The sequence below is a fragment of the Mus pahari genome, chromosome X (assembly GCF_900095145.1).
Source record: "Mus pahari chromosome X, PAHARI_EIJ_v1.1, whole genome shotgun sequence".
Classification (NCBI taxonomy): Eukaryota; Metazoa; Chordata; class Mammalia; order Rodentia; family Muridae; genus Mus; species Mus pahari.
In genome coordinates this window covers 137,683,618-137,696,170 of record NC_034613.1, presented here as the reverse complement: position 1 = coordinate 137,696,170, position 12,553 = coordinate 137,683,618, and the positions used below count along the sequence as shown (strand labels likewise).

The 12,553-nt window shown below is 43.7% G+C and overlaps 1 protein-coding gene across 5 annotated transcripts in view; it reads right to left on the bottom strand.

The window, feature by feature from the left end:
- Map7d2 (MAP7 domain containing 2) overlaps nt 1-9,011 on the bottom strand; it is a 79,242-nt gene extending 70,231 nt beyond the window's left edge. For 4 of the 5 annotated variants that reach the window (XM_021188008.1, XM_029534415.1, XM_021188009.1 and 1 more), the window contains exon 1: nt 8,725-9,011. In XM_021188008.1, the coding sequence (XP_021043667.1) occupies nt 8,725-8,884 (160 nt within the window). In that variant the 5' untranslated portion in view covers nt 8,885-9,011. The remainder of the gene's footprint in view (nt 1-8,724) is intronic. The other variant, XM_029534414.1, reaches the window with a different exon arrangement.
- Between the last annotated feature and the right edge of the window lie 3,542 nt (nt 9,012-12,553).

Genomic DNA, 12,553 nt, shown 5'->3' with positions numbered 1-12,553 from the left:
AGAAGAAGAAGAAGAAGAAGAAGAAGAAGAAGAAGAAGAAGAAGAAGAAGAAGAAGAAGAAGAAGAAGAAGAAGAGAGCTAGATTTTAAGATCTGTATAGATGTGGGAAGCACAAGTCTTTTGAAAAAGGAGCATGATGAATCATCTATCTGTGGAAGCAGGGGATATAAAATAAAAACAAAAGACAACAAATTCTGGGGCCGGTGAGGTAGCTTTAGTTTAGTTTAGTTTAGTTTAGTTTCTCATTCACTCATAAATTCATTTTCTTTAGCCTCAATAACAGTCTGAATTTCACAAGGCTTTTTAAGGCGGGGACATGTTTCTAGGCAAAAGGAAAGTAAATGCTTCCCACTAGAAAATCCTATCACACTGACTTAAGGGGCAGATGTGGAGGAATTCAGAGCCCATATCAGGCATGGCCTCAGTTAATAAGACAACAGACCTCACATAGCAAGGTTATGGCCTCCTGAGATGCAAAGACAACAATAATCAATCTCTCTCCTCACCAGTCCACAGTACCCAGTCACCTTTAATCATCTCCTATTTCTTCTTCTGGCACAATTCTTTTCACAAAAGATTAGAGGGAAGGGTCAGAGTAAGTTTCTAAACTCAGCAATAACCTCAGGTTTTGTCTTATTTGTAGGAGGAAGTTGTCTTTCAAAGTCTGTCTGACCAAAAATAGTCTTAAGGAACTGTGCCTCTGCCTCTTGAGTGCTAATTAAAGGTGTGTGCCACCATGAGTTTAAAGCAACTCTGAAGTCTGGGGAGTGCAGTGCTTGCCTAGCACAGACAAGGCCCTGTGGTCAATGCTCAACACTATGAATATAAACAGATAAATGCAACTTTGAAAGAGGATGAACTGGGGCTAGAGAGATGACTCAGAGGTTTAAGAGACCACATAGCTCTTGCAAAGGACCTGAGTTCTATTCCTAGCATTGACATCAGGTGGCATGAAACCATCTGTACCTCCAATTCCAGGGGGACCTGATGCCTCTGGCATCCATAGGCACCAGCACTCTCACATGTACATACCTACACACAAAGAAAGACACATAATAGAAAATAATGTATTTTTTTTAAAAAATCAAGCTCTTTAAAATAAAACAAATGAATAACTGATTTGGGGATACTTTTCAGCCTACACTACCCAATCCCACTCTATTTGACTCCCTAGGGACTTTACTGAACTTCCTGTTGGTGGCCCCCAGCCCTGCCGTCTTCTACTCTGGGGATGGGGAGGGAAGACATGCAGGTGAGAAGACATCAAGAAACTTGCCTATAAGCAATGTTATCACTATTAAAAGGGGGGTTTAATATTCTGATATAGTTTAAATTGAGATATCCTAAATGTAATTACAAAAGGAACTATGGATATAAAGGAGGAAAGATGGAGTACTCAAATAAATCGTATAGCCAGACATGATGGCACAAGCCACAATCCCAGCACTTGAGAGGTAGAAGCAGGAGAGTCAGAGTCAGAGGCCAGCTTCAGCTAGACAGTAAGTGCAAGACTCTGTCTGAAAAAAACAATTTACATTATTAAATGCATGTAAAAACATTAACCAAATAATATACTATAATATTATAATATGCTATAGCAGTCTTGCTTACAGTCTCAGTCAATAAGGAGGCAATTATTTTCTTGGCAACAATCAATGTAGACTCAATTTAAATAACTTGCACCTTTCCCAAATATCCTTTACAAAGTACCCTTCTTTGTCTGTGTTTATGTGCACACTCCTCAGAGATTAGAAGAGGGCATTGGATCCCTTGGAGCTGAACTTACAGGTGGTTGGCAACCACCTGATATGGATTCTGGGAGCTGAATTATAGTCCTCTGGGTTCTTAACTGCTGCACCATTTTCTCCAGCTCTACTGCCTTTAGATCTTCCTTACTGCCTACATGTCTTGCTGCTTATTGCTTAAGGGAACTTGTCGCCGAGCTACTCCTTTCCTTTTGGTTACCATTAGTAATGGATCAATAAACTCTTTTATTTCAGAGTACTTGGTTTTATGAGTTTGGGGTTACTAAGAATGAGCAAATAATTTAATTCAATTAGACAATAATTACCTGAGAAGCACAGGAAAACCTCAACAGACATCAGACCACATGACTTGTAGTTCCACTATTTTAAGTTTCTCTATCACTTCTATAATCTAACACATAATCACTGAACATTCACCCTAGTGTAGATTGTTGTAGAAAACAGCTGACAAACATTAGTTACAGACCTGCTGTGCATACACACCCCAAAGAAGGGTAGGATAGTCAACCAGCTACCTTCTGCACTAGGTGGCACTGAAAGACCCACCTAAAACTGGACCCAAGAATTGTTAAGCTAATGACCTAGCAGGAAGATGTACACAATTAATCATGGCTAACCACTTCAAGGACTTCCTAGACAGATAGTCCCTGCATCATCCTGAAGGTAGTGTTCTGCGGTTCATGTTTGTCCATAAGTCTATTTTAAAGGTAAGATAAGAAAAGCTGGAGAGATGGCTCAGTAGTTAAGAGCACTTGCTGCTCTTCCATAAGACTAGAGTTCATGTCCTAATACCCACATGGTGGCAGTTCACAATTGTCTGCAACTACAGTTCTAGAGGATTCAACTCCCTCTTCTGGCCACCAAAGGTACCAGGTATGAACATGATACACAAATATACATACAGGAAAAACTCCCATACAAAAAATATTTTTAAAATTGGAGATAATAAGGCCGGGCGTGGTGGCGCACGCCTTTAATCCCAGTACTCGGGAGGCAGAGGCAGGCGGATTTCTGAGTTTGAGGCCAGCCTGGTCTACAAAGTGAGTTCCAGGATAGCCAGAGCTATACAGAGAAACCCTGTCTTGAAAAAACCAAAATAAATAGATAAATAAATAAAATTGGAGATAATAAACCAGGGGTGATGGCATATACCTGTAATCACAGTACTCACAAGGCTAAGACAGGATGATTGCCACAAGTTCAAGGTCAGTTTGGGAGACAGAATGAGGCATAATCTCAAAAACAAAAAAGTTGAGAGCCAGGAATGGTGCCATACGCCTGTAATCCTACCACCTGGGATAAGAAGGCAGGAAGATCATGCTTTAGTAGCTTTAGCTACTCAAGGCTAGCCTGGGCTACAAAACAGAGACCTTGTCTGAAAACAAAAGCAAACAAAAAAGAAAGTGAGAAAGGTAAGGTAGTCATGGTTACTCGTGTTGTAATCTCAACATTTAGGGAACTGAGGCAGGAGAAATGCTTTGTTTTAGGCCAGCCTGGGCTTATAATGTAAGATTCTATCCCTTACTGTCAAATGAAAAAAGTGCGAAAACTGAAGTTTACTGATGTCAAATAATTTATTTGGGGTGACAAATAAGGAGAGATCTATCATTCATCCCCAAATGGCGTGGACCTCAATCTATTCAGGTCGGTTGACAACAGTGGATACTGACTCAGTATTGACTTAGAGGACGGGAAAGTCACTATAACACTGGCAGAATTACTTCAAGCATAAACAGGAGGAAATTCAGAGCTGGAGAGATGGTTCAGTGATTAAGAGTGCTTGCTACTATGCAACATGAAGACCAGAGTTTAGATCCCAGCATCCATGTAACAATCCAGGAGTTCTATATACACCTGTAATCGCAGTTCTAAGGGGTCAGAGACAGGAAAACTAATGGGGCTCGCTGACTTCCACCCTTGCTGAAAAAAATACAAGTCTGGGTTCAGGGAAGGACCCTGACTCAAAGGAGTAAGTGGCCAGAAAACAATACCCAATGTTTCTCCTAGTATCTGGACATACATACAAGGGCACCCATCCACCTGTGCACACATTTCCGTTTGAGCACACACAAATCTTTAAAAATAACGTTCATTAATTCTTGACAAAAGAACCTAAAGGGGAGGCTGGAGAGATGGCTCAGAGGTTAAAAGCACTGACTGCTCTTCTGAAGGTCCTGAGTTCAATTCCCAGCAACCACATGGTGGCTCACAACCATCCTTAAGGAGATCTGATGCCCTCTTCTGGGGTGTCTGAGGACAGCTATGGTGTACTTATATATAATAAATAAATAAACCTAAAAAAAAAACCTAAAGGAAGTAAATACCTAAAGGGAAAGAGGAGAAGGAGGCACTTTAGGCTTAAACACAAGACCTATGGGACACCAACAGAGCCTAACATGAAAATGAATAGCAGATGGTGATGTGCTCATTAACGGTATTTAAGCAGACTCAAACAGGCATGTGCTCCTCACCTGCTACACTAAGGTTACATTAGAAGCACTAAGGAGAATAGCATACTGGGTAATTTCATTCTCAGAAGTGAAATGTCTAAAAGGAAGGCATCTCTGGTGGGTAAGTGAAACAAGCACAGGATTTCAATAGTTGAAAACCTTGTAGCTGGGGGAACACCCAAGGGTATTTCCTTGCCATGTCCTACAACACCTCAGGAAAAGCCACTTAACCACTTGCATCACCAATATGACATTATATTTTATAAGTTCAAATATCTCCAACTATTCTGCTTTTGTAGTCCCCAGAGGACTCCATGCATCCTTAGGAACAGTAGTTCAAATAATACAAATGAAGTCTTATTAGTAATGGGTCCCACATAAGAAGACCTCAAGCAGCTAGGATGAATTAGCATTTGTGGTGCTGAGTAATGAAGTCAAGGCTTTGTGCATACTAGGTAACCACTCTACTAAACTGAATAGCCCCAGACCCAAGAGAATGTGTTAAAAAAAAAACAGCTCATGACTTAAGATTTATCTGGAGTGGAGAATGTAAATTGGTATAGAACATGGACATACATGCATAAAGTCTTGGATTTGATCCTAACTATGAAAAAAAATTAAGCCTTTTCTGAGGGGGCTGCGATGTGGCTCAGTTAGTAGAATGCCTGCCTAGCATGCATGAATCCCTGGATTTGATCTCCAGAACACATGACCTACGTGTGCTGGCCTATTTCTATAATCTCATAACTTGTGAGGCAGGAAAATCAGAAGTTCAAACATACTCTTCCCTATATAGAAAGTGTGAGGCCAGAAAGTGCTATGTGAGACAATGCCTCAAAAAAGAAAAAAAAAAAAAGACTGTTGTGAGGATTAAATACACGGACTCATCATTACTCCCAAAAGTACAAAGGCTGGTATCACCTGCAATCTACACTCAATGTTCTAATTTTACAGTACCAACCTTGATATACTTAATTCACATGTATATTATTTTTAATTATAATACATAAAAAATAGCTTTTTGGTAACTTAAATACTAATTTTGCTAATTAGCATACAAGATAATAGATTTAATTATGGTATTTTCATAGTTTGGGTGTGATGGTAGGTTAAAATATTTTATTTTCATTTTTAATCCTGTGTATAGGTAGGAATTTGAGTGCCCAAAGAGGCCACAAGAGGGTGTCAGACCTCCTGGAGATGTAGTTAAAGGCAATTGTATAGCACTCCAGTCCCCTGCAAGAGCAGTATGTCCTAATTTCTGACCCATCTCTGCAGCTCCTCCACTGTTTTGTTGAGCTCCCTCCGCTCCTTAACACGAATTCTGCTTCTAGTCACATCTATTGTATGACTTACTTTGCTGCTCCTTGTCCCCCTAAGTTTCTCCCCTTTTATGACCTCTACCCATACTCACATATACACATATGTAAAATTTAAATCTAAGCCCAGAATCTTGGAGAAATGTGGTACCTGTCTGAGTTTAGGCTACTTCACCTAACATAGTGCTTTCTAGCTCCACCCATTTTCTGAAAATGTAATTTCATTTTTTTCTTTATAGCTGAGTAAGATGCCACTGTGTGTATGAGTGTTCTCTTTATTCTCCCAAAGTTTATGTTCTTGTTTTGTTCATTTTTAAAGAAAGAGTCGTCTCTTATAGTCCAGGTTTTCTTGCTATATAGCCCAGAGTGGCTTTGAATTACTGACCTCTTGCCTCTACCTCCTAAGATTACAGGTATGTACTATGCCTAGCTCCACTAATCTGTTAATGAATATCTAAACTGGTTCCATATCCTAGCTATTGTGAATAGAGCAACAACTAAAAATCTATTTTTTCCTGTAGGTAATCTTAAGCGTATTAGGTGGCACTCTACCCACTGAGCTATATCCTCATCTTTAGAACTAGTTTTAGTATCAGAGCCATTCATTAAATGGTTCTACAATAAGTATAATTAAGAAACCCTCTGCCCCTGCTGGGCAGTGGTGTTGCATGCCTTTAATCCCAGCACTTGGGAGGCAGAGACAGGTGGATTTCTGAGTTCGAGGCCAGCCTGGTCTACAGAGTGAGTTCCAGGACAGCCAGGGCTACACAGAGAAACCCTGTCTCAAAAAAAAAAAAAAAAAAAAAAAAGGAAAAAAAAAGCAAGCCCCCCACCCCCACCCCTTTGGGCTGGAGAGATGGCTCAGCAGTTAAGAGCACTGACTGCTCTTCCAGAGATTCCCAGCAACCACATGGTGGTTCATAACCATCTGTATTGGGATCTGATGCCCTCTTCTGGTGTGCGAGAAGACAGAGCACTCCTATACATAAAATACATGAACAAATAAATCTTTAAAACATTAAAAATGGGACTGGGAAGAAAGCTTGGTGAGTAAAGTCCTTGTCATGCAAGTACTAAGCTCCAACCCGACCCCATGAAAAAGTTCAACATGGTAGAACATGCTTGTAAACTAGCACTGGGGAGCCTGAAAAAGGTGGGTCCTTGGGGCTCCCTGACAAGCCAGTCTGACCAAAACCCTGAGTTCTAAGCCAGTCAGAGACTTAGCTTCAAAAAAAACCAAACGGAAAGTGCCTGAGGAATGAGACCTAAATTAAACCTGTGAACTCTACAAGACCACCCCCACACAGCCACAGGAAACCGCAACTCACAAGTACACACACACAAGAAAAATCAAACTTTACTCAGAAATGCTGGTGATGGGGAACGGGAACATGAATTCATGTTCAATATGGGTTATTTAGCATCACATAAACCTGTGTCCATCCCACTCCTGTTAAAATAAAGTTTAAAAAATTGTTTTCTTTCACATAACTATTAAGAATGACCTCTAAATGGTTATAACAGGCTATATAGTTAAAACCTAGAATTATTTTAGGAATTCTAAAATAAAACTAGTGTTCACATTTCAACTGAGCAATAGGAAAAGGAAATGCCCCCTTAAATTCCTTCAAGTTAATTAAAATCCCAGATAATCTGGACATCCGACAATACAGCCCTCTCTCTACCACAAGAAACATCTAAATAATCTATTATTTCAAATCCCACCAAATAAAAAAATGTAAACTCAAACAACATCTAATGTTTTACTGCATGGGATCCCCTTTACCACAGAGAGCTGACTCTGATGTGTGGGTTCTGGGTTCATATCAGATATGGCCTGAGTTTTTCAAGCAAAAGGAATGAAAACGTAAGAATAGACTTAAATGGCAGGTATTATCACTCTCCTGTAATGGTTTACTAAGCTGTGCATTTAATAACACACGATAACACAAACTAGAAATCAATTTAGCTGTCCTTTCCCTTCTATGAATGATGCAACAGACAGACCAGTAAGATAGTCCCCTCTATCCCAACAAAAGGAACTGTTCAAGCGACTAAGGCACATCTGCAAGCTGGTCATGGTGACTTGAAGGTTCACTGGAATCCAGATCAACGTAAGGTAAAGAGCCAGATCCTGTGTCAAAACGAAGAAACACATAAACAACCCAGAAGCCGCCCACTCATTTGATGTCCTTCCTCCTTCCCCCTCCACCTTATATGAAATACTCCACGATGCAATAATTCCCAAATACTACAAATTGTGTGAGAGTTTTTTTTTTCTTTTCGTTCGAATGTTAAACTGCAATGAAAGATAAAAAATAAAATTAGTTCTCATGATTAACATTTTTTAAAAATGTCGCCTGGAAAATCGGAATGAGATCCTTTTCCTCACTGCGTATACCTCCGCACCACCTGCAAGTACACAGAAGGTTAGCCCCATAACCAGAAGACGCAGGCGCTTAGCACGTTCTTCCCAGCGTCCTCACCATGTTCCGTCCCCTTGGGCCTTAGAAGGGACGGGGATCCGCATCCCCACACCCCAGGCGACAGCTCTCAGCTGCAGTCCCGTGGACTAGGACACTCAATCGCCAAGCTGTCACGCAACAGAAAGGGCAGCGGCGGGGCCAGACGCCCCAGTAGGGAAACCACTACCTTAGCGACTTCAAGGGGGGGGAGGGGTCGTCATCGCAGCAGTCGCGTGCGGCCCTGCTCCCTCTGCGAACCATCGCTGCCCCTCGGGCAATGCGACAGTATTTCCCCAACCCCCAAGAGGCCGAGAAACCGCAAAGCTGAGCCACCTTGGTGGCTGGCTGTGGATTTTCCGTCTGTGCGCCTTAGTCAGGATGGAGGGTGGGAGCCACGAGCCAGCCGCAATCCCTGTAATCCAAACACCTCAGCGGGCCCCCGCACCCACAGGGTCGCTATCACACAACCCCCACTCCGGGGACAGCCGTGGTAAAGGATACCCGCTCCTCCGCTCTTCAGCCACCACCCCCACACAAACTCGCCCACGCACCCACGCCAAGCCCGAGGGGATCCCGCCACCTGCCGAAAGAGAGACACAGCCCGAGGCCCTCCGTGGCTGGTTGACCTAGGCACGGGAAAGGGCGCCCAGGCGACAGCCATTGGCCGCCCCGCCCCCCCCGGGGGTCCTCAGCGCGGCCTGCCCGGGCGCTCCCCGGCCCTTACCTGCGGACCGCGGGGTGGACTGGGAGGGTCTCCCGGAGGCCGCTTCCGCGGACTTGGGGGGCAGCAGCGATGAGCCCTTGGCAGCCCCTTCCGAGGGGGCTCCGGCTCCTCCACCACCGCCGTTCCCACCGCCACCGCCGTTCCCACCGGCGCGCTCCATCGGGATGCGCGGGCTGCACAGGCGCACTGTCTGGTCCTCCCGCCGTGTCGCCGCACCGGCCCCGTGCGGGTCCGCATGCGCACGCAGCCTCCCACCTTGCGCGCCGGCCTCCCTCTGCCTGCCCCGGGCTCGCCGCACCGGACCCTCCCGCACTCGCCCGTGCGTCACTGCTCAGCCGGCGCACGCGTGCGCGCGCCAAGGGGGACCGCACGAGCGCTGCAGCCTCTCGGGCTGCTGTGAGAGGCTCACCCAGGGCTCCCGCCGAACGTGCGCGCGCAGTGTCTGCGCCACAAGTCCTCAAGGCTGCCTCAGCATCCCTGGCTCAGCATCCCCAGTGACCGCACGCACCAGACCTGGCGCGTTTCTTCTTAACAGTTTACAAAAGGCATCGTTGCACACTTGGTTTAAAACAAGCTTCCGCACACCCGTCCGTGCACACAGACACTTAAAGTTTCTCACACACCTTGCACACTTCTGACGCGCGCGCATGTGTTCACCCTGTCTCTCTACACAAAACAGCCCTGCAGCTCCGGGTGCCTGTTCATGGCTAGATTTTCTGGTGGTCACCACATGGGCCAGTGCCACATGCATGTGCACATGCCATTGGGCCATAGAAAACATTCTACCGCAGTGAGGTTTCAGTTCATTTTCTTTCTTTCTTTCTTTCTTTCTTTCTTTCTTTCTTTCTTTCTTTCTTTCTTTCTTGTTTTTTTTTGTTGTTGTTGTTATTGTCGTTGTTTTTGTTTGTTTTTGTTTTTTCAAGACAGGGTTTCTCTGTGTAGCCTTGGCTGTCCTGGAACTCACTCTGTAGACCAGGCTGGGCTCGAACTCAGAAATCCACCTGCCTCTGCCTCCCAAGTGCTGGGATTAAAGGCATATGCCACCACCGCCCGGTTCATTTCTTTCTTTCTTTATATATTTGCCAAATATTCATCCTATAAAATAATGCATTTCGTCATCCATTTTCATATGTCTGTTATGTACTTCGAAAGGGTGGTGGTAACAAGTTTTCTGGTGTTTGTTTGTTTTGTTTTGTTTGTTTTATGGTTTTGCTTTGTTTTGTTTTGCTTTCAAGACAGGGTTTCTCTGTGTAACCCCGGAGGTCCTGGAACTCACTCTGCAGACCAGGCTGGCCTCAGACTCAGATCCTCCTGGCTGTGGCTCCTGAGTGCTGGGATTAAAGGCCTGTGCCACCACTGCAGAGCTAGTGGGGAGTGATTTTGAGACAGGGCCTTATCCCAGGCCTGGTCTGGCCTCTAACTCATGGCAACCATCCTGTCTCAGTCTCTCAAGTCTTAGGATTACAGGCAGGAGTTACTACAGCCAACCACATCCCGCCCTTTGATCATATTGTCACTCTCATTACCCGCTTTTGTCTCCTCCTCTCTCTTGTCAGACTCTTTCCTCTTCCTCAAAAATCTCCTTTCCCCATCATATACGTGTGGGCTTTAAATACAATTTTAAAATCTAGGTTCTGCGTGTCCTATATTTGTTCTGTTTTGGGCAGTCTCATTCTGTAGCTTAGGCTTCTATGAAATTCGATTGATAGCTCTCAAGCTCTGGAGGCAATCAAGTCTGGTGCCTCAGCCTCCAGAGTGCTAGAATTAGAAAAAGAAAGAACCATGCTGGACTTAGATTTGTCTGTTTGTTTATTTGTCTGTTTGTTTATTTGTCTGTTTGTTTATTTGTATGTTTGTTTTAGGGATGAAGAGGAAAAAATCTCATGTAGCCTGGCTGGCCTTGAACTAAAAGAGACCTTCTGCTCCAGCCTCCTGAATTCTGAGATTCAAGGCCTTCACTACTATGCCTGGCTACATTTTTTTTTCTTTCTGAGTCTGACTTACTTTGTTCAACACGATCTCCATTTTCATACATTTTCCACATTTTCCAGCAAATAACAATTTTTCTTCTTTATGTTTGAATTAGACTCAATTATGTATTTATACCATCTTTTTTATAATTATTCATTCTACGAGTTATTATGAATAGTGTGCCACAGTAAACATAACTGTTCAAGTAACTTTATTGCGTGCCCACTTTGATCCTTTGGGTATATACCTAAGAGTGGTATAGCTGGGTCGTATGATAGTTGTACTTTTAGCTTTAGAAGACCCTTGTTTCTAACACTTGGAGTGCGGTCTCTTAATTAACACCCCTACCTATAATGTGTAGAGGATATTGGTCCCTATGTCCTCACCATTTCATGTTTCTTTTCTTGATATTTGCTCTGACTGGAGTGAAATGTAATAGGTAAGTAATTTTGTTTGTGGATCTCCCCCCTCCCGTCTCCCTGGGGTATCATCAAGCACAGATTGTACTGGCCACACACTTTACCAAGCTCTCCCTGGGCATGTGAAACCCGACTCACTTTTCCCTTTACACTTTCTGCCAGATGATTATCTGGTAAAGATTTTTTTCCCTCTTCTTGTGGGCTTTCTCTGAGAACTGTTTCCTTTGCTGTAGAGAGCTTTGTGATTTCCTTTTATCCTCTTATTAATTCTTTTGTTTTGTTTTTGACACTGGGTCATTGCAGGGCTGTTCTAGATTGCACAGTATTTCCTAGGCTGACTTGGAATCCTCTTGACTTTGGCTTTGAAATTCTGGATTTATAGTTGTGAGTTGTGCTTGGCTTTTGCCTCTAGAGTAGGGGTCAAAGAAGATTATGAGATATTATTTCCCCAGAACATCTTTTTCTCTAGCCATGCACATTTATTATGGTTTCAAAACGATACTGAGGGGGCCAGAGGTGTAACTCAGTGGTAGTCTGCTTACCTGCACGTGTGATGTGTATAGGTCCCAGGTTTGATTCCTAAGAGAGAAAACAACAAAAACAACCATGGTAGACAGGCATGGTGGCTTATGAGTAAATCCCATCAGTAAAGAGGGAGAGGAAGGTGAATTTCTGTGAGTTCAAGGCCAGCCTGCTCTACATACTGAATTCCAGGCCAGTCAGGGATACCTAGTGAGAACCCCACACCCCTGTTTAAAAAAAAAAACTAAGAAAAACAACCATTTTGAAAAACATCATTAATTTTTAACGTTGGCTCACAGCTATAATCCCAACACTTGGGAGTCTGAGGCAAGAGATTTAGTTTGAGGCTAGCCTGAGCTAGTAGAAAATGTGAGGCCAGCCTGGGCTAAATAGCAAATAAAGAGAGAAGGGAAAGAGGAGGGTGTGAAGGAGAGGAGAGAAAGAAAGAGAGAGAGAGAAACAGAAGAGAGAAAGGAGCAGACCAAACAACCTATCATTTCACGGGCTGCCTAAACTTCCAGGGTTTAGGAAGGCCTAGCCTACAAAGTGATCACCCTTCCACAAGTAGCTCAGGCTACGTATTTTTCTGTTGGAAGATGACCTTGAGATTTTTATTCCCAGTGTGGTAGAGAAAAAAAACACATGATTAAGAAAGAATCTGGGCGATCTGGAAAAGGCTCAGTGGAGAATGCACAGACATGAGGACCAGAGATTTTATTGCCAGTATACATGCAAATGCCCGGTAGGTGTGATGGCCCATCTGTAAACACAGTGCTGTGGAGGCAGAGACAGGGATAGATAAACTAGCTCAACCTGGTGTCAGAAAATAGGGAGCCAGAGTTGTCCAAGGTGAATGGAAAGAGACGGAAAGGGGAGAGGAGAGTGGACGTGGGAGGGGGGAAGAGGGCAGGGGAGGG